This window comes from Fusarium sambucinum, chromosome I, assembly GCF_050947815.1.
Source record: "Fusarium sambucinum isolate potato_lamoka chromosome I, whole genome shotgun sequence".
In the NCBI taxonomy this organism is placed as follows: domain Eukaryota; kingdom Fungi; phylum Ascomycota; class Sordariomycetes; order Hypocreales; family Nectriaceae; genus Fusarium; species Fusarium sambucinum.
In genome coordinates, this window is record NC_139294.1 from 9866173 (window position 1) to 9890243 (window position 24071).

Consider the following 24071-nt stretch of genomic DNA (forward strand, 5'->3'; position numbering starts at 1 on the left):
GGTAGCAAGGATTATTTCTTTCTATCTTTTGCTCCTAGCCAGTCATGACAACTAGCCAAGCCCGTTCCCACATCCCGCATCCATATGCCAAGGTAGCCAAGCAGCTTACAGTGAGTTCGATTCACAAAGTGATCGCAAAAGGTTGATCAAGGTTTTCTTTCCGGAGGCTAAACGCATTTTGACTTCTGGGTTGAGCCATTAAACTGGCATGATGGATGAGCTAGAGCTTACCCTGAACACGTATTCATGCGTCTGATCTGTTGCAAAACCCATCTTTTTTTCCTTTGTCTCTCAAAACCTTTATCTACATTGGAGATGCGAGGCCCGCTGCAGGCCGGCAAGGGCGTCCTTGGTCCGATTCGTGGCGCAACCGTCTTCACGCCGTTGGAAGAGCCAGTCTAGCCAGTCCACAAAAGAAGGCCTCCCCTGGAGCCGATCGCCGATAACGAATCAGGTCTTGCCTCGAATTAAGCCAATGAGTGGTGACTGTCTGCTGTTGATACTTTGATACCAAAAGGGCCATGCACTTTTGTAGGGGAGCTAACGTAGGGAGACAACAATCAACCGAGTTCATGCGTTTGAACGAAGAAAATATTATCCATCATTGAATGTATCGGGTTCTTTTCGCCGGGTCTGGACCAGTCGTTGAGAGTAGCATCTCACGAGCCTATGTCATGACATCACCACTCATCGTAGCAGCGCTTGTGGACGCATATCCGATCAACACCATGTGAATAGCATGATAATAAACATATACGCCGACCAGGCAACGGAACCTTATTGCTCCATAATGCACATGTCTGTCTCCTCAACTCGCCACATGTACCACATGAACAGACTTCGATACGGCGAGAACTTGTTCGAAAGTTCAATCATATCTTGTTCTGACATGTACTTCCATTTGCCGCCGCCTTTGGCCTTGAGCTTGGCAACATCACGCCCAACAAAGGCAGCCATTCCTCTCTGAACGCCCAGATCGCCGAGCGAAAAGACGTCCATCCTTTTGAGGGCGAAGCAGGCAAACATTTCAACAGACCATTTTCCGAGACCCCTAACCGCGATCAGCCTTTCCATGACTTCCTCGTCCGAGGCATCATGAAGCATCTGGGCGCTCAGTTCTCCACTGCCAAACCTCTCCGCGAGCCCTTTGATATACTCGGCTTTGCGTTGCGATAGTCCCGCTGTCCGAAGCCCCTCAATGGTTTTGGTAGCCACTTGAGATGGATGCGGGAATCGTGAACCAGGTTGGAGCTCAAATAGCGTGAGGAACTTGCCCTTTATTGACTTTGCCGCTGCCCCCGATACTTGCTGTCCAATAATTGAACTCGAAAGACTCTCAAATGGGTCAACCTTCTCTGCTAGACCCTCTGGCGAAAACGCTCTGCAGTGGTGATTCTCAATTAGGGGTTTCATACGAACATCAACTTTGATCAGATAATCGCATGCCTCTTTCAGCAGATTATCGGTGGTCGTTTTGATCTGAGGTGCCTTGCTGGGCGAGATGGTTTCGAGATCTCGCGAGGTGACCAGTCTTGACGTCTCTGGCGAGAGGAGCGTCGCATTTGTCAGCCTGGGGTTTGCAAGTCGTGCAACCGCCGCACTACGAGGTTTCTTGCTCGAACTAGTAGTCTCAGCAAAGGCTCTTGCAGCAGCTGGTGTCGGTGTTACTGGTGGCGGAGCTGCTGAAGTTGCAGGCTTGCCTTGTGCACGCTTTCTTGGGGGTGTTGAAGGTGCCTGGGTCTCATCCTGAGTAGCTTTGCGCTTCCGGGTATTATTATTCGATTTTGCCTTGGTCAGTGGTTCAGCCTTGGTCCCAGACGTGGTGCTGATGCGTGAAGAGCTCCTTGTCACAGCCATTATGTGTGCTGAAATTGGCTTTATCTTGGTCCTGAGTACTTGTAGTGGTAGTGTGAACGATTGTATGAGCAGAGAGTGATGATGCCGTAAAAGTGCGGTGTGCATGAGGTACTCCAGTTGGTAGTTAATGGCCTGCTAGATGTCCTCAACACAGTTTGGTTTGTTTGCTTGAATTTGTCGAGTATCCTTGGAGGTGAATGAGATCGACTCTTTCTGCTTCACGTTGTTGTTGGAAGAAGCATGCCTTCTGTGGCAAGTGCGCCCTGCCGATGTCATTGGACGATCTTGTAAGCGCTTCTGTGGCATAGATAATACGTCAGCGGTCTAAGATCCTGTCAACCATGCTGATGTTTGTTTGTAGATAAACAGTCGTACAATCTATGCAATAGTCGATAGATAGCAACATAGACATGGCTTTCCGTATACGTATGCGATAATGTGTCGACTTATTATTTTATGTGCAGTTGACGTCTCTATTCCCTTTGAGTGCTATGATCTTCAGCAGACATGGCCGTTGTGGCCGTCACACAATTCGTTCCACAACGGAATTTAATATCAAGGGGCTCATGATGAGCATATTACAGCAGGTATTTCCAAAATATGAGCTGAAAGTCGATAACGGTTATTTAATACATTGTATTCCATCTTGACCGATTATATTCTTTGGAAGAATACCCGGGCATCTAAAGTATAAGCTATGAAGTCATCTCATGCTACCGGGTATGTGCATATCCGTTGACCCTCTCCGGGAAGTGGGCAAGCAAGTACTGGAGTATGGCTCGATGTGCCCTAGAATGCTCTAGAGAATGAACCCTGTTCCAGTGCGACATACCCACCCCGTTGAGCTAACGAGAGCCAAAGTGCTTCCATGGTGATGAGCTGTCGCAACATGGATAATGTCATCAACTGGTTTATTTTATTTACCTGACCCGGCTCATTCACATCCTGCATCGGTTCACCTGCATACATTGTTTATCGCGAACTGCCACACACTCGTTTCCAGCCTTACTGTCGACGCCCGATCAATGCGAATGTTTGCGATTCTTCAGCGACTACTTTGGATACGCTAGACCCCTTGCGCAGACACCAACAACTTTCAAAGAGCCAGCAACAACCCCTGTACGAAGCATATCAGGGTCTCGTTTGCCCTCGACAAAACAAGGGCCGATCCGATTTGTACCTGCCGGAGCTCTGCGCTGCACAAGATCGAAAGCCTATAGTGCAATTGGCGAGTTTAAACTTACCGAAACATTTGCACTATTTGGCGGCCAACAACGTGTGAAGGGCTGTAACCACAGCTTCGATATTGAGCTTGCGACGAACGATTCGACCTGGACGATATAGTGGTCAGGACGGCCACACGACGAATTCACTATGCTTTCCAACGGTGGAATTAGCTGGAAGGCTGCAAAGGCACACATGCCACAGAGTAGAGCATTGCGCAGCAACTTGACACGATCTCGAATGCTCCTTATACTGGGTTTAACTGGCATTGTGATGCTATTATACCGTAGTCTTCGAGCAACGCCTCCTGGGCCACAGAAGTACTTACCTTCATAGCTAGACTTCAAACGGCACATTGACTGACGACTATACAGCGTTCGATGCTGGGGCCCGAATAAGTCACCCATGGAAATGACACCGAACGAACATGCCCTATGGAATGCGCACATGCAAACGCCCGTCCTCTTCAACCACCACAAGCCTCTCAAAGTCGATTCCCCCTCGATTCAGCATATCGATCTGAACCCCATTACCTCTAGCCCCAAGGCTGTTGTTCGAAACGAGCGAATATTGATCCTTACGCCTCTGAAGGACGCTGCTCCCTTTCTGAAGAACTACTTCAAGCTCATCGCCGAGCTCACATACCCACATCGCCTGATCGATCTTGCCTTTTTGGTATCCGACTCGAGAGATGATACGCTTGCCGTACTTGCTTCTGAGTTGGATCATCTGCAAAAACGCAAGAACGAGGTTCCATTCAATAGCATCACTATTATCGAGAAGAACTTTCATTTCCACCTTAGCCAAAATGCGGAACAGAGGCATGGGTTCGAGGTACAAGCGCCGCGTCGCAAAGCTATGGCTAAAGCAAGAAACTATTTGTTGGCCACAGCCCTGAAGCCGGAGCATTCGTGGGTGTACTGGCGTGATGTTGATATCGAAGAGGCGCCCAGGCGTATTTTGGAAGACTTCATTGCTCATGACCGAGACATTCTTGTGCCCAGTAAGTCGGACGAAACGAACTTTCCGAAAAAAATGGCACTGACATCCCCAAGACATTTGGTTCCATAGATTTGAGAAGGGTGTCGACATTGAGGGTCGATGTAAGTGAACCAATTCGCTGGTAATATTATTGAAAAGGTTGCTAATACTAGGCTGTAGTCGACTACAACTCGTGGATCGAGTCAGAAAAGGGTCGAAAACTCGCCAATAGCCTGCCAAAGGACACAATAATTGTGGAGGGCTACAAGGAGTTTGACACAGGACGTGAATACATGTGCAGGATGGGCGACTGGCGTGAAAACAAGGATGTTGAACTTCAGCTTGATGGTATTGGCGGCGTCAACATCCTCGTCAAGGCAGACGTGCATCGATCAGGTGTGTGATTGAAAACGACATGGGCCATGAGCTCGCAACTGACACTATCTACAGGCATCAACTTTCCACCCTACGCTTTCGAGAACCAGGCGGAGACAGAGGGCTTTGCCAAAATGGCCAAACGAGCCGGCTACCAAGTCATTGGCCTTCCCAACTACATCGTTTGGCACTACGATACACAAGAAAAGGGCGGTAACCTATGAAGGCTGCGGGCTTAAAGCTTGGTTTCTGAGCTGGCTTATTACGAAGCAGCCTTAGCTTGTCCTGTCTTTCTGGGGCTATTTCAACTACCTATATACGTAGACCCATGACGTTACGCCTGTTGACGTTTCCAACATTCGTGGAAGTGCGTTGATGCCAGCTCTCGTTTGAGCACTGTACACAACAAAGCAACATCATCTTCAATGCTGTTATCACGTTTCGCTCGATTCTGTTACGATCTATTAAATTTCTACTACAATCTGCGTTGACGCTATTGGGACTTAATGGGATGGGTTGGAAAAAAAGCGACGCAGATTTTACGGCAACATTTGAACACTGAGTTCTGGTTACTCGTCTGGAGATACTAGGTGGCATGAGCTTAATTTGGGTACAAAGAGCGAGGGAACACTACCTTTAAACAAAGTGGTGGAGTTTAGGACGTGATGTGTGTATGTTGAAGCATTAATTGCTCATGGGAAGTGGGCAATTGATAATTATCAATCCAATATATTAAAAAATCTGCGAATAACCTCAAGTTGAATGGATTCCCGTCATGGTGTTGAGTTAGTACGAAGCTGACTTTCCGCTTCAGCGGTTGGCCATGTGAATATTGCGTCACATGGAACCCCCATGTGCACCATGGCCGGGTATGAGCGAAGCACGAAGGTCCTCGTTCTGACAAGATGGTGGATAACCCCCCCGCATTATGCAATTAAGAAGAAATGGCGGACAAGGTAGCGTGCCGTCATCACACAGGCAACGATAAGAGTTCAGAAGGCTACCTTTTAACATAATACTACCTAGGACGACAACACTGACGACGACGATTTTAAACGAAACATACCGAGTACCTAAACTTTCTCTCCTTTATCAAACCCAAAAGTCCTGGATACTGTATAGGGGACGCTGTGAACCGTAACCCTCTTTCAGCCTGACCCCACTACCCGACACTGAGTCGAGACTCGCTACGCTATTTTCCTGCTTCAACAACATCACACGAGACCGATTCTACAAGAGGAACAGGACGGTTACTCCTCATCCTCATTTATTTTAATCTTTTCCCTCATCAACCTTAGCGATCAGCAACCGTAGACATGTGGGGTTGGTTCGGTGGCGCCGCGGCCCAGAAGCGCAAGGATACTCCCAAGAATGCGATCCTCGGTCTGCGAGCGCAGCTTGATATGCTGCAGAAGCGCGAGAGGCATCTCCAGAACCAGATTGATGAGCAGGATGGCATCGCGCGCAAGAATGTGAGCACAAACAAGAATGGTATGCGTCCATCTCAGCGGGCAGATAATGCGGGGCAGGGATGCTGATCTAGATGATAGCGGCCAAGGCGGCCTTGAGGCGCAAGAAGACACACGAGCATTCGCTCGACCAAACCGTTTCGCAAATTGGTACTTTGGAGCAGCAGATCAACGCCATCGAGTCGGCCAACATCAACAAGGAGACACTGGCCGCCATGAGCGACGCCAACGCGGCAATGAAACATATCCACAAGGGTATTACAGCGGATAAGGTGGACGCGATAATGTACGTGCTCGCTTTGCGTCTTTGCACTTATTTGGAGGTTGTGCGTCTTACTAATACCGCGTTACAGGGACGAGTTGCGAGAACAAAACGCCATGAGCGACGAGATTGTCAACGCTATTACCCAAACCCCAATGGGCGACGCCATCGATGACGATGAGTTGGAGAATGAGTTGGATGAGCTACAACAGGAGCAGCTTGATGAGCAAATGCTCAAGACAGGAACCGTCCCTGTGTCGGATGCCGTGCATAAGCTGCCCACGCCAGCTTCTGCAGAGCGTATGTACCCCGGTCATGTTGTATTCCTTCGAGAGACTAATATGTTTTAGCTGTACCAAGCAAGAAGCAGGCTGTGGAGGAGGATGACGAGGAAGCTGAGCTTCGGAAACTACAGGCCGAGATGGCCATGTGAGGCCACCATTAGAGGAACGTGATGATTGCATAGTATTTAGTTGGTTGGAACCAAGGGTGGAACTACACTACCGGCGGCGTCTTTTGTCCCAGACAAGAGGTGGCTGCTCGGTAGTATTCTGAGTTCCCACGCCCTGTCGGATTTGTTGTTCTATTGGGTGTTATGTCGGCGTCGGCGTCTGCGGCTGTTGTTGACCCTTTTCGTTTAAGAAACCATTTCCATCTTTTGCCCAGGAATTTGGCTTTGACATTACTGTTGAACTTACGGAAGACATTGTTCATGACATACGATGGAGACGTATGCATCGAGAGCTTTGTCTATGTCGTGGTTAACAAGCCTGGTTTAAGGGAGAATTTAGATCTTCAGTGTGAATATATCCAGTAAAGTTTGAAAGCAAAGTGTCTCAAAAGAGATGAATGGGGTTTATGAGAAAGACACGAAAATGTTTGACAAAGAGGGTGTTTTAAGGGAGGATAGGCCATTGACCATCTCCAACAGAGTCAACGAACACTGCACTGACCGACCTAAAAGCAAGTCTTTAGCATCGGAAATGAGAATAATGATTGAATTCTTTGGTCAGTAAGACCTGGAGCGGACCAAGATGGGGTGGGTCAAATCACTTAGAATCCGAATGACTGAAACAAGGGCGGATTCTTTGGTCAACCTCGACCCTGGTCTTGATCCCTCGCAACGAACCGAGATGTACAACTATATTGAACACGAAGTGACGCTAAATAGGCATGTGTCTCTCTTCAGCCGACCTGTATGTGATCGTTTCAAAAAGAATTCGATGAGAGAAGTCCAGAAAGACCGGCTAACTGATTCCGAAACTAGCCAAGACCAGGATTGCTGTATAGATAGTAGAGCAATCACATCCGCCGTTAACATTAACGTTAACCTGATCAATAAAGGTTGTAGATCTGCAATACATGGCCTATACTACGTGCTAGGTATGTATGTAGGTCTGGCCTTGATCGAGGCTATATTCAGATCGTAATTGGACAGAGATGATCTCACGTGATCAGTCACCATGTTTCCAGTTGGCTGGTTGGCTGTCCGTTGCTGACACCTAAAGGGACCCTCCCGCGTCTATGGGCGGTTCGAGCAACATCATCCAGTCATGTCACTACCTCTAACCGCCGCAACAAACATTATGGCCGTGGGGTCGAGTTTCGTATTGACCGATATGTCTCTGCAGTCAAAAAATAGCTCCTCGTGCAGCTTCTTTCGGATCCAGCCTCTTCCCTAATGACGCAGAGAGGATTCAAGAGGCCCGCTCCGGCGGCTCCACGACATCTGAGGAGCCTCCGAGCTGAATAGAAGGCTTGATCTTGCAGGACTTACAGCGTCCCAACTTGGCTAGCAAGCGCTGGCCTTAATTTGCTGGTCTCACTATCTCTCTGTCTAGGCCATGATGAGCTCTCGTGCTGTAGCAAAAAAAGACGGCGGCTGCTGAGAATGCAGTCTTCATATGTCCCATTGTTTCCTACCTTATCCGTTCGATGTGACTGTGTTTCGCATTTCCCTTTTCACTTTTCCTCTGTCATCTGTGATAGTTCGTACTAATTCACGCCTAATATCTCTTTGGTTTTTTCCTTTTCTTTGTTCTATCGTCACGACTGCTCATGAATACATTTCGTTGAGATGCTGGTCATCTCCTTTAATAGATACCCTTCTTTATAGGTGAGTACCTTGTTCAAGTCGTGTAGTTCCGGCCCAGGACTGACATTTAAATCTTCAGATGTTTCGTTGTAGAATGGCCAGTCGGCCATTTTCCTTCGTGCCTTCATGGTTGATATTTTGTGTTACTGCTGTACTGGCGGCAACTAATATTCCGAACGAATTCTCCAGCTTCGTCCCCAGCTGTGCTGCCGAATGTTTCGCTTCTTTCTTAAACATCAACTATGTCCTCGATACCTGCACAGGGAGGCCCCTTTTGGACTGTCTATGTCCTCGAAGAGGCGCATTGGGCTTCACTTTGGGTGAAGGTGCAATGCAATGCATATCAGCTGAACGATCCATTGGATTCTGTTCGACAGTTGAAGCGAGTGGTATGTCTTCTTTATCGCTTAGAACTCTGCGAGAGTCGCTTACACAAACCCAGAACGAGTCGTTGAGCGCGCGTATGCTATCTGTAATGGGAGGCCGAATGCAGCTCACCCAACACATCTCACAATCACAGCAACGCTGGTTTTGGATCCTTCAGGAAGAGGAGTTGTAACTTTCCCCCCTGTGATCGTATCGAGTACTACATTGAGCCTGGAAACCTCGAGCACTACCCAGTCGTTACCCACAACCTTGGTAATTGATACATCGTCGCCTCCTGTAATTCCAAGGCCAACGACGAGAACAAGGATACGATCGACAACCAAGGAAGTTGTCTCTACCGATTCGTCAGACGAAACTACTTCTGCTTCGGAAATCATCTCGATTAGCGAACCGCCGTTCACCAGATCCACAACTTTCGAAACCACAAAATCTACTTCCACTTCCACTTTCACGTCAGAGACCGAGACCACCACAGAGGTATCTGGCGGCGCTGGCGGTACGAGCAAAGACGATGAGAATGACGATTCTGGCAAACTCTCGACGGAGCAGATCGCTGGTATATCAGTAGGAGTTCTAGCCGCTGTTGGAGTAGCAGTGGGAGCTATTGTTCTGGCAAGGTACTGTCGACGAAGAAAGTATCCTCATATCAAGACTGGTTTTCTTCCTATGAGGGATACCTGGGGTTACAAATCAGATCGATATAACAATGGCGGACACAACTCTTGGATGGTTCACCAACTTCGTCCCGATTTGGATCCTGGGACTCAAGCACCACCACCTCCTGTGTACAACAGAGCGAATTCCAGACCCGAGAATATTGGTGTTGCGTTATCCCCCCCTTCTTCGAACCGAAACACAGTAAATTCTTCTCCACTCAGAAGACTGTCGAAGCTACTCCCTGCAAAGCCAACCTTACCACACACATCTTCTGAACCCACTAGCGAAAAGCCCTTGCCTCCTATCAAGCCAGAACTGGAAGAGAATGGACAGCCAGATCGAGGCGCGAGCCCTCAACTTCCGCAGCCAACACTAACTGCTGCCGCTGTTGCTGCTTCATCACCCAGATCTAGACCCATGCCACCAAAGCTGCATATTCCTCCGGCTGAAATACCTGTAGGAGGAGCGCTGGGAACAAACAACCGTGAAAGCAATGTGACTGAGTTTGAAGAAGACCGTACGTCGATATCTCCTAACAATGTCAACACACAGGTCTGGAGACCCCCACCCACGACTCCTCTGTCGGCCACCACCTACTATGTTGCTGATCAGTACGGTAACTGGATTCTTGGTAATCCAAAACGTGCTTCTGTGATAGCTAGAGGATCACAGGATTCCAATGGATCTCAAGGAGGCGCCCCAAAGCAACCGTCAAAAGATGACAACGGCGCTCTTGGTAACATAGGGCAAGCCAATGCTCGAACACTTGCTCCTCCAGCAGAGATTGTCCCTGCAAGTGCCCAGAACAAACCGTACGGACCGCGCCCACAGTACCCTTCGCCCTTCTTCTCATCACAATCTCACCCGCGACGCAGTGCTTCTTCTCGACGCTCGCTGACTAGGCCATTGACTCGCCCACGCGAAGACTCCAATAGTAGTAGTGCCACAACCATTACTACATCGACTGAGTCTTCCACAAGCATCCCTTCTGTGACACTCGAGCAACAAGTCAGCCTCTCTCCAGTTGCCGAGTCTCCCCAATCTGTGCGAGTTCGCCAGCAGCAGCAGCAGCCTCAGATACCGCCCCGAGATCCTCGGCGGGCGAGCCAGATAGGCAACCCGGGTGATAATGTCAACGCAAGATTGGCCCCTCCTTCGCGGCAGATATTCTACAGCCCTCCTGGCCAGCCAAGTCCGACATTGGGCCTGATGCAGCCTCCTTCTGCATACAACTCACCACGACAGCAGCCAGGCCCTCAGAACACTCAAACTATCCCGAACGCAGAACTCGAGACAACTTCTCCGACAATGCGTATTGTTGAACCGTCCCCCGAGCCAGAGGATACCACCGCAGAGCCACCCACGGTCAACCCAGATCAGATTCGGGCCTCTCCGTTTTATTTTAACCCGCCGTATCCTCAACCTCTCCAAGCCCGTCAACAGTCACAATCGCAACGCCGTCGCTCTGCTTCAGGGTCTCAACCTCAAACCTACCGACCTTATCAAAGGCCCCCCTCTTTTCAGCCATCTCCCCGCGAGCAACAAGCAGCTTGGCAGCCTATCCAGCGCCTGCACTCTCATCACCATCCGCAACAACGCCATCAACCTCAGCAGCAGCAGCAGCAGCAGCAGCAGCAGCAGCAGGGGCAGCATAACGTGTGGCATCCCACACACCGAACCCCGCAATCATACCAATCTTTCCAACAGCAACCTCTGCAGCCCTACCAGCGTCCACCGCATTCAAACACCTACCAACAACAACCTCATATGTACCAATCATTCCAAGCACGGCAAAACCAACAGCCCCAGCCTCACAGCCAGGGGGGATACCAATTTCAACCATATTCTGCACCACAACAGACCCAAATCCATCCCTCACAGTATCAAAACTATCGCCCTCCCCAACCAATGACCACACCACTTGCACACTCTGGGAGCCAGGATTCACTTCTTTCCAAGCGTGTAGGCTCGAATCGCGCTGCTGATATGACTATTGGCATCGATCCCGCCAGTAAATCAAAGTGGAATCGTGATGATCAAAACAAGACACCTCCAAGCTATCCTTTGTCACCTCATTGGAAACCAACATTAACCCCTACACGACGAGGAGACGACCTGGTTCTGAATGTGCAGTAAGAAAGGAATTTTTCATATACCAACACATGACTCACCATTTCCTTTATCTTATGAGACCAAAATCAATTCCCTCTTGTATAATAGTATTGAAATTTCGGAGACATAATGAGCATTGGCCATAGACTGGGAGAAAAAGGCATCAAGACTGCGCACAGGTTATTAGGGCAGACATACTTGTATACACCACACTACCTTAGACGTTCATTCTAATTTTACAAGGTTATCCTCTACCGACTTCTGTGTTCTCAATTTGCTTCAGACATTCTTCCGAGAGCTGCTTGCCCCGGCTTGATTCTCGCCTTTGTCCTCCTCCTTGATTGCTTGACCCATCACGCAGTCTCTCTTAGCAAACTGCCGTGGCTGCTGGGATGACTCGCTCGGTGTCCCGACAGGATCAAACGTATCCAGCTCTAGGTCATGGAAAGTTTGTTCACTGCTTCTGCTTTGATTACTGCGTCGCAGGTGGCTTCCATGTCTTCTCAAACTTCCTCGCCTGAAAAATCCCTGGGCATTCTGTCGCATATCGTCAACATGGGTTTCTAGAGCAGCATCCAAAGCCTCCAGTCCATGATTCAGTGTTTCGCGGTTGATATGTATACCTGAATCTATGAGCCTGTTTCTCCTTCGAATGTCTTCCCATCTTGTCAAGTTCCCCATTTCGAGCACATTCACTCGACGATTTTTGCCCATTGGGTTGCCCGTCATTGCAGGTCGCCAAGCGTGATCCTCCTCCATTAAAGCACGTATGTCGTTGGGCATAGTGGCCCGGCGTTTGGAAGATTGTCGTCGAGCCTGGGTCAGCTTCTCCATCTCTTCAGATTTTGATCGAGGTATGATGAGTACATTCTTGAACCTGATGAGTACGAGCAGTAATAAGACCGTTAACAAGAAGAGGATGCCCGCAACAACGGTTGTTGCGACTTGTTGCCCAAGCTTTCGGGTCACATGGCCGCCCAGAGCAGTCGAGCCTGCTGCTAGGATATATGAGAGGGAGTGTATTACAGCAAAACCCGCAGTTATTCTTGGAAAAGACGAGTAGTTGGTTCTCCGATGGTCTTGACCCGATAGATCACGGTGGTGACCAATCATGCCGGGAGATAGGTCTGACGTATCGAACGTTTCCATGATGAGGCCATTGCATTCAGAAATTGCAAGACACGACAAGAAGCCCATACACAGAGCAAAGAAAGCTGGCACAATAGAACTGATCGGCGGACCAGAAGAGACTGCAGCATAACAGGCAGCACCGATGGGCAAAGATATCGTGAAGATGGCTCGTCGGATGAGATGCGATGACCATGCAACCTTTTTGCCTATAGTCTCTCGATTTGACTTGCCTTCTCGACGGCGAGACCTTGAGAAGATACTGGCCTTTTGAAAAGGGATCGCAAGCAGAGCGCCGACAGCCACGGCGGCGACGTGGAGACCGACGTATGGCGATCGTAGGCGGTAGAACCGAGAAACAAGTGAGCCCATCAAGATGATGACAAGGACAATCTGTGCATATATCCATGAGACGTAAATCGCCATAACGGCAAAACCAGGTTGCTCAAGCATCTCGAGGGATAAGCAAACCCCATGATATGCCTCCTGACCCCACCACTTGGGACCTGTCTTGACTCGATGCATCATGACTTCTCCTCGGGCTAAACGGCGCGAAATGCTTCCTCCGGTTCGTACTTCTGCAATAGATCGACGGAATGCAGACCTTCGTACTTCGGGACATATCACATTGAGGATCAACACCACTGCAATCAATATGATGCTGACATAGAATCCCCAGGCTGGGGGATGTCTGTCAATAATGGCGGCACCGATGAGAAATCCAAGACCGAGGGATCCGATCCAACACCAGGTCCAGATTCCAAGCCAGATACCCATGCCGCCCCCATGTCTCCTTGCGTCAAACTGGTCAACAACCTCTTGATGGGGGTGTCTACACATCAGGGATGCACCAAACAGGTCTGTCAGAACTGAGTGAAAGTTCATGCTGGCAAAACCCAACGAGCCACCCATCAGCGTACGACAGGTCAAAAGCATAGCCCGCCAGTAGGTAGTGTTTGTCAATCTTTGATTACTGACAGCGATCGCTTGGGGGAAAAGTAACGGCATCGCAATGATGAGGCTGGACATGATGTATGGTTTTCGACCGTGAAGTAGAGGCAATGGCCAAAAAAAGAACGAAGGCAAAGCGAGAGCTAGGAAACAACCGGTGTTGCCATGAACGGCAACATGCGATTGATCCACGATGTAGTACTGGATGGAAGGTACCAGGCCCGTATAGATTCCAAGGAGTACTCCAATGAGGGCTGTACTCAAGCAAGCGACAGAAGCAACAGAACGTTTCCGAACAGGTGACCAGTCTCTCGCAATGGGTTGCCTTATGTGTGATTTCGGAAGGTTGAATCCACGCGTATCACGTAGACTGACATGTGATCTCTTTCGTAGGTTAATCCCATGCTCATAGTGTAACCTCCTATCAGAAAGGCCGCGATCTGGTAGGGCATCTTGTCCGGTTCCACTTCCAATGCCCGATGGGAGGCTGATAGATGAAGCACACTTTTGAATTTTGGGTTCAGTATCTTGCCTCTTGGAATCAGACTTGAGAGAAGTAACAGTGCTGATGAGATCCTCCAGTGTAACAGATTTGCGTTTGGGCTCCACCTTTGCTGCGTTACTAGGCGATCGAGACAAAACACCATGCAGTGCTTGTCTTGAGGAACTTTCCTGGCGCGTACGGTCGATGTGGGTTCTTGTTCGAAGCTCCTGATACGTTCCCGAATAACTCTCGACAATATCAGCTAAGCGTGGACGTATTGGCACGGTAGTGTAAGTGGCAGCACGTCTATATTGCGGCTTCCCATGACAGCTTTTACCATCTTCGCCTTCTGTAACCACTCCGTTGTTTTCTTGGGTGTCAGGCGATGTGTTTGGCTTAGTCAGTAGATTAGGATCCCCGACTTCAGGAAGAAGATCTTGGTTATCGTGCATCGCAATCTCTGAACGGCCGGCTGCCTCTAACGCAAGCGAGAGGGCCTCGTCAACAAGTCTTTCGAGATCACTGAAAGTACGCTTGAATAATAGGCCACCAGCATGATGATCCGGATCACCAGGTAAGGGCGACCAGGGTGATAGCTTATTCAGAACTTGACTGCTCGGCAGTACGGGCTCTGATGGGCGTCTATTGTCAGCTCTAACCGATTTCGTTCGGAATAATATCTCTGGAAGTATGGGATCGAGCGATCCGCTTAGCTGTGATAAGCGTTTTAGCCAGTGGCTTTTCCACAAATAATTCATCATTGACCCCAAAGATCGGCTTCGACCCGATGGTTGCGCATATGAGGTCAGCGGTTCACAGGTTTCACCTGGTGAGGATGGTTGCGTATTCGAATCGTGGAGATTATTGTGGCAGTCAGGCAGCTTGTCCAACTGGGCTTCTGGTATTCCGGCAACGCCTACTGGGGTATCAGTGCATACGCCTGTTTTAGCCTCCTGGCTACCAGGGCTTATGGAGGCTAGATAAGTGTTGGAATTTGAGCAAGATGCATCTCCAGCATGGTCAGAGAAGTAATCCAACTGACTGGGTTGTCTGTGATGTCGAGTCACATCATCCTTAGGAGAATGCCGAGAAAGAACGGGTCGAAAGTTCCAAGATGGGAGCCCGTCAGTATGACTTTGAGTGTCCGTGTGAGGGACTGGTCGTTCTTGATCCTCTTGGTTCAAGTCTTCCACCTGAAGAGTGCCAGATTTCTAATCCTTGTCTGGGTTAACATTGCTCAAGTCAAGTGGTGTTTGGTTTGGCAATGGCTGAATCCGTGTCTTATCCCGTAATCCTATATGGACACTATCTGTGGCAGTTTTATTTTGAGTTAAAGAGGGCTTGTGGTATGTAAGACCGGATAAAGGACTGAACACCTCGATCGATGTCGTACTCGACGTACCCAAGAGAGGTTTCGAGATGGCCGAAGTAGATTGATCTTTAACAGTAAGAGTGCTGCCAATCCGGGATGGGTTGTGAAGCAGTTGTTGAGATGTGATGCCTTCTCCCTTATCCTCTTTTTTTGGAATGTCGACAGATGGACGTCCACTGGGCGGAGGCGTGTGATCGAAATCACCGACTCTAGCTACGGCTTGTCCTTGAGATTCCCTTCGAGGGAGAAGACCACGAGTGTGGCCAATAATTGTGGAAAACATTGTAGAAGCTCGGATATTCTTCCCGGATGAAGGAAATGACGATGGCGAGCTGTGTGTAGTAGAAGCGAGATTGCCCGTCGATGACGGATGAGACCCGCCGCTCTGGAGACCTTGTTTCAACAAGGGTTGCGGTGTAGGGGGCTTATTGACAGAAATAGTTTCGGCTAAAGCTTGAATGGCCTGGGTGGATGAAGTGCTAGATCGGGACAAACGAGCATCGGACATGAGGGTGTTCCTAATAGTAGGTGCACGAGAAACAGTATGAATATTGTTTATTGTAGTACAAGAGAGAAATGTTAGGTAGGATGTAGGGCGGGCGGGAAGAGGAGAAAGAATAGAGGCCCGACGAAGAGTGTTGTGATGGCGATGAAGGGTTACGGCAACGCCCTCAATCGTGTTGTTAATCCCAAAATGACAATTGGTAGTAGGCAGGTACTTTCCCTGATACGATTTCCATTTTCTCCGAGTCCGTGCGACATCATCACACTTGCTCCTTCAGTTGTCCTGGCCTGGAAGTCACGGTTATAGTTCACTCATAGCAGGAGAGCATGCTTCCCACCAGGTAATATTTTAGTCTAGACTTATGATCAACATGACAATGTGGGAACCTCGTCTATACTGGAACCTGACTCGCAAGGCAGAAGATGACATGAACTCAATAATACAACGTTGATCACCACCATGAAACCTAGATCCTGGGTTTCAACACTGAGCGGTCGGAATGTCTATTTGTTGCTTATTCACACCCTGACCTCAGGATGTCAGAAAATTTGACCGCTATAAGCATAAGAGACGAAATTAATAGGTTACTCTATGCTCCTTAGACTATAGTTCTTAGACTACTTATTTTTATACCCCAAGACTAAGGAGTATACCCACTAGCCTGAACCCTTACCCACAGCATAAGCGCAGCCGCGCTCGTTACTCCTGACGTAAACATCCCTGTCAGTTCGGCACAAAAACGCCTTGAGCTCTCCACTACACGTCATACCCCTGCATACAAACTGTCCGACACGGCATCTACATGGATCGTCGAGCCTAATTCCTGGAGAGTTCGCCACTGCCCAACCTACATACCTCCATACCTGCCCACAGGATCCTGTCAGCACGGGACCCAGCGGAGACTCGGTCCATTAGCTGGCATTCCGAGTGCCGCATCCCATCACTGTAACATTGACCAAATTGCCGTTACATAGTTGGGCCTTTCGGTATGCTCACCTCAGCTGTGTGGACGAATCAGTTTCTCAAATCGCCGGACGCAAGCTTCAGGCAACGGTTCCCCTATGTCAGCTTGATGAATTCAAAGGGGTGAGCTGATGTTAGACCGGCCAGTCATAGTGATGAATTCGAGTTCCCCTTGGACACTGCATATCCTGTCAAACGTCGTAAAATGTTGTTGTTTTTGGATTGTTACATCCGAGAACTTGGGTAGCGAACAACTCTCTCCCATGTTGTATAACAATATTATAAGAGTGATATTACGAAGTTCTATTCTGATTTCGTGATTCGACTCTTGCTATCGTTGCACACTCATACAACATCTAGACTAAATTAACCCCCTCGATGTTCCTAACGGCTCGACGGACCATCTCACACCATCGAATAGTTCCTTGCAGCGCGCCAGTGCGCCTAATCGCGCCCCGTCCACTAATCATGGCAGCTTCCAGCCATCCTTGTCAGCTGCGCCAAAAAATGGTTCCTAAGTAAAACAACCGAAATCCTTTTCAGCAAGGTTTCACACCATATGATATGATTGGCTTTGCTTACGCTCAGGACACCCATCTCTTTCGCGTGGCTCGATCTGGTAATTTGCTAGGATATAGAGCCTAATAATAGGTCATCGACGCTATCTCGCCTAGCCATTGGCTTAGACAATGCCGGAGCTGATTGTTGCTACTGCAAGGCTGTAAACCAAACTAGTTCTATCTTGTAAGTGTTTTTAGACTTGTCTGCCTTGTGGCTGCGATACTCGAATTTGGTTGTTTAACGAGGCCTCCGTGCGATTATCCCAATAACGAAAGCTACCTATCCAATGGTTCAACGTTTTACAGGCTTTCAATACCGTAGTAGGAGGAAGAAATGCTTCTCGAGCATATGTTTCACCGGGCTTTTTGACACCTAGCTTGCATCTAGGACTGTGCGATTAGGACTATAATGATCTTGGACTTGATCAGTTCGGCTGTATATTATCGCGGAAATAGAGTAAAATGGGGATAGTGTGGTAACTTGAAGAGAATGAGAAGAGTGTTGATTCTATTTGCTATATCATGATGAACGCTCTGCGTTTCCAATTGTATTGTCTGCCATATGATCAGGGATCCAGTCCCCAGGTAGACACATAACAGTTGTTACTGTTACAGTTGATATGTTGTGATAGAACAAGAGTTTGATCAGCATCGAACTCATCCTAAAACAAGACAGAATAATGGCCAGCCATCCGTTGTCTATGTCAAACGCTAAGTTCGTACAGGTCCGCTATTTCAAATGCAGTCCGTCATAAAACCCCTGAGACCCTAGAGTGACCGTCCTTTATCAAAAATGACGTCCAAGAAGAAGAGAAAGTTGACAAAAGTGGGTAGAAGAAACATAAGTAAAAAAAAAAGAAACAAACAAGATTGCAGTCCAAGGGCAGAGGGCCATTACCTGTAATGCCACTGCTTTTCCACACCCAAGAATAAAGCCATCGCCATCTAAAAGTGCCGTGAGGCTCTCAGCAAATGCTGCTCCAGAAATGTAACCCCGTGTTGTATATCTCGACTGGTTCCCAGCCAAGTAAAAATGAAGTGGTACCAAAACAAACCCCCCGCTAATGAAAAAAAGACAACAATTATACGCCATCAAAAATGTGAGATGAGGTTTTTTTTTCTGGTTGTCGACGAATGCCCGATCCGACGAGCAAATGGCGAACGTTTGAGATGCTCATGGAAAAGGCCGTGAGGAAGAATCATGTCTCATTCCCAAGTCTTTAGCAACGTTTTGGTATCCTCGTAATGTAATGAGTGGTCGATAAGACAGGCTAGTGAACACCATAGATGCAGCGAAAATGCTCTGCTAACAGAGAGGAGAGCTGTGATGGGTTGAACGAGATCAGGTAGGTGAACCAATCATCGAACTTGAACAGAACCAGTTGTGGAGGGTGACAACTTATTGTTGTAGACACAATTGTTCATCGATAGCTCCTTGAGCTTGAGTAGCCACTGTGGTAGCCGCTGTCGGAGTAGCTGTGCGGTGATGCGTACTGGGCGCCATGGTTCGCGTGTGCTGAGCAGAGATAACCGACAAGTATCGTTCGCTGCTGGATAGAATGACCGGGGCGGCCATATGATGCGCAGCGGTCGATAGCGTGTGTGTAGTAGGGGCATTTGCATCCCGAATACAGCTCGACAAGTTGATAACACATGGTTGCAGTGTTGGGCCGAAAGTTGTTGGCCAGGTGTCGATACAAGGATGTAAGAGGTTGTAGATGGCTCAGTTAAAGGTCTGTTAAAGTGTTTGGGCCAACCGATTTGCAGGTTCGTCAAGATGAGCAGGTTGTTGGTCGCAACGAAGGTAGAGAGTATGGCACAAGAAGGATGAAGTTTGTGAACGAGACAGCCGGTATCAATGGAGAAGTGCTTGCTTTATGAATGTCGTGAATAAAGAGATGGGAAGTGAGAATAAGAATATTGGCTTCAAAGAGGCATCGCAGCCTTATAGGCCTGCTTGTAGCCTGGAGGAGAGCGTCGAAGCTCATAGCGACACTCCCCGATATGAAGGGCCACTCCAAAGAAGCACTCCCTCACAAAACTCCAGCAGGATGTGCGGCAAGGCACCAGTGACGCCAGAGACGCCAGTCAGAGTGCGTGAGAGCGATAGCCGCAAGTTCAGTCAGACTGTCTTAACAGGTGACAAAGGCTGAGGCGCGTCTATTGCAGGCATAGAATAACTAGTGCAGACCCACAACCACCAAAGATGCCTTGGGGGTAGGGGGGTTGGATGGATCTTTGAGATTGGGGGCTTTCTTGTCTCGGAGGCTATGGCTCTTTAGGACTTTGTGTGTCAGTTTCCCTGTGCCCTGGTTTATTTTGCGCTATCGGGTGTTGCTTGTCCCGAAAGACCAAGCATCGTAAACATAGACTATTTCCCCCCTTCTTTCTTTTGAGTGAGACTCACTGCAAGAGAACGCACGGGCTTGTTCTCAAGGCGCAGCGCAACCTGTGTAGGATCAATGAGCCTGGGTACCCGTACCGCACCGTACCGTGTCGTCAGGGCAAGGGTCCAATTGAGACCGGTGGCAGGGGTAGAATAGAGTCCTGTAGGTACAGACACCATGTGTAAGAAAAAGGCGGCGACCGATTCTCAGTCCTTCCATAGGAAACTGTTCCGCTCCCGTTCAAGATGAGCAGGCTCGGCGTGAAGAGTCATCCCACCCATTGGTCTGAGACAGGGAGGTTGAATTGACCTGCAGCAGGGCTGAAGGGGAGGGTTACAGGGCCTGGAAGTGATGTGATGCAATAGCGACAGTTGAAATTCATCAGATTCCACTGTATTTAACTGTAGAGTAGGTATAGTATGGCACCCTACCATCATGTCAATATGCATGTAAGAAATAATATGGGACTTATTCTTCGTCTTTTGGTGGCAGCCCGGAGTGGCTACAAGAATTTGTCCGTGTCAGTAGAGAAATAAAACATCATTGATTAGCTTTGATACGAGAAGGCAGATTTATGACGTCAATTCGACATGGTGAGAAGGAATTGAATATGCAAGCGATTGAAGTTCTAGACCCTGAGTGAAGGGCGCACAAGGCGTGCTAGAGTTGCCATTGATGGTGCTGTAATAATGGGTATTGTAATTGTAGGTACTGACCTAGGCCGACATCATAGAAAGAACTCCATAATAGCTACAACCTGCATCATGGAGAAAATGAAAATAGCGTCAAAAAATAGGGACTTTGGAAAGTTAGTCATTCAAGGCAATGGTTCGCCCGGCTCCTGCCCGTTGTAAATCGAGCGCTAGTGACACCTGCCGAGTTGTAGGAACGAAACCTTGCACACGTGCCTCCACTGAGGCAGGCAGATCAGGCAGAGCTCAACTCTTTTCTCGCATTGCAGCTCTTGAATGAGTAACAATCTTCGTTCTTCTCCCTTCCTTTTCTCCATCGTGCGCAATACGATGGGACTTTGAAACAGAGTGACTGACTGACTGATCAGCCACAGGTCAAGGACTGATGCCTGGATCGCCTTACCAGTACGAGAGATCAGCTGGACAGGTAGGTATTTGCTTATTTCACCAAAGATTCTTTGAATTAAAGAGAAAAAACACCACATCGGGATATCAAAATCTCACAGTACCAATATGTTTCAACGTCACTCTCAGCGCCGTTTCTCTGCACCGACCCTAGTCGCTCGGCACTTATGGTGGTGGTGGGTGAACCATGATGGAGGAATTGGAGATGTTTGGGTGGCCTTTCTGCGGCCAGACGTCCCGGTGCTAGGGCACTGGAGTAGCTTGAATCTACTAAGACTCTGTAGGGGTTACCTACCCCCTGGAATCTGATTCGGTTTCTTGTTTCTTGTTTCCCGTTTCACGCCCAGCCAGTTCTGCAGTTGGACATGCCACGACCCGAATTTAGAGTCATGAAGCTACCGGCAAGCGAGCCTAGAATCACAGGGGTCAATCATCTCAACTCTCGCTCCCGTTATCTATTAATCATAGAACTCTGTAATATCAGAGCGGCGACCATGCATCCTTTGACCATGGCGGACAATCGAGCCGGTTCAACACTGAGTTATCGACATACTGAATTCATATTTACATACCTCTCAAAGATGAGGTATACCAGCCATTCTACACATACAATTCTTCAAGTGCTGCCTACCAACTGCAAAATACCGGAAACAGACCAATTCGGGGACCACATTTCATAAGCGTCTCCCACAAACACCCCAGCACCATGCTGACACTCTTAGTAACTGGATCCCCTGTCAATCGTAAGGCTGTGTCTGCATCAACCCCCAGTCTTGGCAATGCTTGCTCTCTCACCTTGCTTGCTCGCCAACTTCACCGTTATTGCTAAACAGCGGGTGTATTTTTGTGTCTTCGTGCTGTATCCGCCATCAAGATTGGTTGCTTAGTACGTCAAGGTTTAGGAAGTTTATTTGCAGTTTGCTCTCATTTGAGCCCGCCTGAAGGGACCAGCTAACAGATCTGAACAGATTCGTTCCCGGAAAGAGGTTTTGCTTTTTGTAACCTGCCAATGTGCCCAATTGTACCAGGTCTCTTCTGGCCTCCGTCTACGACCGGGACGGTGGAAATTGGCAGTACACCAATCAGGCTTGTCGCACGGCGTCCCGGTGCAACTGATATGCAGCACCACCTCAGCCCTGGAATATTCTCGAGCATCATACCAGGGCTATCAGTCCGTACTGGAAAATAATTCCATCCTGGGGTGCGAAACTATGCGGTCTTGCATGCTGAATACTCTAAGGGGGGGAACAAAACTTCGGACGTCCGACGCCCAAATTCGCCCAACCAGCGTCCGGCGTCTTATTCCCCCTTGAGGATACTCCATCCAGCACGTCTTCTTTTGTTTCACACACAGTATTCTGACATACCTAAGTGAGATTACTGGAAAGCTGCCGAGACCTTTCCTACTCCTTGCATTATATCTTACTCGAGAAGACATTCCTATTGGAACGGGGCACAGAGTTATCCGCCGCTGCAAATAGGAAGTCTGACACCTGACTGCCTGAAAAGGGCGTATGCCTCACGTGAGCTTTGACAATCAATTTGCTGACAACGAGGCCTCACACAAGAAGAACAAGCCTTCTAAATTGAGATCCAACGATACTCAGAGCTACCAGAACTATCACATCGAGAGGAAGGGAAAACACATGTTGCAAAGTCACACAACGTTTTGCGTCAGGTTGGTTTCAATATACGTACACTTCTGCTGTGCATGGAAATACTTACTGCTGCAAATTGCTTGTTGCGCTTTTAAGTACTATCAACATATGATTGAATGTCTCACTGTACCCCCACACTGACAGACAGCTGCCGTTCACATGTCTTGCCATAGACACCACCTTCTGACGACAGATACCCAATTGGTTTACACATAGCCAGTTGCCCCTGATTGGGAACTATGTCTCAGGTACGTTTCGATCCTGCTTGTCGTCTATCTGGTGTCCCTTGTCTGTTGTTGGTATCATGGGCCGATGGTTCGGTAAAGTAGCAAAAATAGCAATGTCATTCATCAGCTAAGTCGTAATGAGCTAGTGCACGCAACAGTAAGAAGTTTTTATGAGATTGAAACAAAGAGTCATATCTGAACAGGCATCAAGAACCCCCCTGTTGAAGTCAGTATGCAGGTAGGGAAAGCCAGTGACTGGCTGGCCAAGGTCCAGTAAACGTCGATATCGAAGGCTCGGGGAAATCACGCGAGAGCACAAACGAACGTTGGATACCTCCATTAGTACAGCAATAGTCATTTGTGCCTTTTCTGCCTAAAGAATGACATTGCTGTACAGGCCATCAACTTATTGGAAAGCCTTCCGTCTCGTCTGGTGATCAAGTGTTACTACACTATTGTCGTCACATCGTACTTCCTCACCCACCTTTACCAAATTACATTACAATTGCTCATAATGGCCCCGACAACTTACTGCTGCCATGACGGAGGGTTCAATGACCTCACACGTCTGTTGCACAATGATAATGACCCTTCAGCCTTGCGCAGAACCTATTGAACAACCCTTCTACGGGGAACGGGTCAGTGCCCCTGCTCATCCGGCGGCGGCGCCCAATAATCGGAGCCCGGAGAGAGGAGCCACTGCATGCCCCACTGGCTGCGCCTCCCGCCGTGGCTTGCACCCCGGAGTCGCCGGCGGACAAACTTGACTTACATGATGCTTTTCCGGCCATATCATGACAACTTCTAATCCTCATCTGTGCTATTGCAGAAGCTATCCTACACCCAAATAATTCCATACTGTACTTGTTGCAGGCGGATGCAAGGCGTCCAGATGCTCCACCTTCGTGCTTCTCTTCCTATTCTTATTCTAGACACTCGTCCTGTGCATCAGTCTGCCTTGGATCAATAGACCAAACCATGCCAGGTACACATGCAGTCGTCTGAACGTATTACACACGGATGTAAGGTCCCATATTCGGACAGATCCCGTTGCTAATCTTGTCATAAGCAGACCCTTACACGTCGCATTTACCAATCATGATGCCTCCCACTCTTTCTGACTGTCATATTTCCCACTTTCCGGGACACAGAGCCCCGGGTCGAGAAACCTAGTTCCCTGCACCATCATCTGAATTGATTGACGCCGCGGCTGTCTATCAATGCAGTCACAACCTCTCCCCACAGCCTCTGTCACCGTCTAAAGAAAGATATCACCACTTACAGTTAGTATAGGATCAACCATTACAGAAACTCCCTACC

The 24071-nt window shown here is 48.6% G+C and overlaps 5 protein-coding genes across 5 annotated transcripts; 3 read left to right on the forward strand and 2 right to left on the reverse strand.

Annotated features, from left to right (window-relative positions):
- Positions 1 to 777: 777 nt before the first annotated feature.
- On the reverse strand, positions 778 to 1857 carry FSST1_005917 (DNA-3-methyladenine glycosylase II; the record flags this gene model as incomplete). Its single annotated transcript, XM_083232237.1, has 1 exon — positions 778 to 1857. One exon carries the CDS (start codon positions 1855 to 1857, stop codon positions 778 to 780), a length of 1080 nt encoding a protein of 359 aa, XP_083089347.1.
- Positions 1858 to 3231: 1374 nt separating this feature from the next.
- Positions 3232 to 4661, forward strand: FSST1_005918 (Anp1-domain-containing protein; the record flags this gene model as incomplete). Its single annotated transcript, XM_083232238.1, has 5 exons — positions 3232 to 3401; positions 3456 to 4084; positions 4137 to 4184; positions 4243 to 4458; positions 4513 to 4661. 5 exons carry the CDS (start codon positions 3232 to 3234, stop codon positions 4659 to 4661), a joined length of 1212 nt encoding a protein of 403 aa, XP_083089348.1.
- A 1092-nt stretch (positions 4662 to 5753) lies between these two features.
- FSST1_005919 (Snf7-domain-containing protein) lies at positions 5754 to 6601 on the forward strand (the record flags this gene model as incomplete). Its single annotated transcript, XM_083232239.1, has 4 exons — positions 5754 to 5928; positions 5988 to 6192; positions 6260 to 6468; positions 6519 to 6601. The coding sequence occupies 4 exons, from the start codon at positions 5754 to 5756 to the stop codon at positions 6599 to 6601; spliced, it is 672 nt and encodes a 223-aa protein (XP_083089349.1).
- A 1756-nt stretch (positions 6602 to 8357) lies between these two features.
- Positions 8358 to 11443, forward strand: FSST1_005920 (uncharacterized protein; the record flags this gene model as incomplete). The annotated part of the gene is made up of 2 exons (XM_083232240.1): positions 8358 to 8652; positions 8706 to 11443. 2 exons carry the CDS (start codon positions 8358 to 8360, stop codon positions 11441 to 11443), a joined length of 3033 nt encoding a protein of 1010 aa, XP_083089350.1.
- Positions 11444 to 11698: 255 nt separating this feature from the next.
- Positions 11699 to 15862, reverse strand: FSST1_005921 (uncharacterized protein; the record flags this gene model as incomplete). Its single annotated transcript, XM_083232241.1, has 2 exons — positions 11699 to 14898; positions 15385 to 15862. The coding sequence occupies 2 exons, from the start codon at positions 15860 to 15862 to the stop codon at positions 11699 to 11701; spliced, it is 3678 nt and encodes a 1225-aa protein (XP_083089351.1).
- Between the last annotated feature and the right edge of the window lie 8209 nt (positions 15863 to 24071).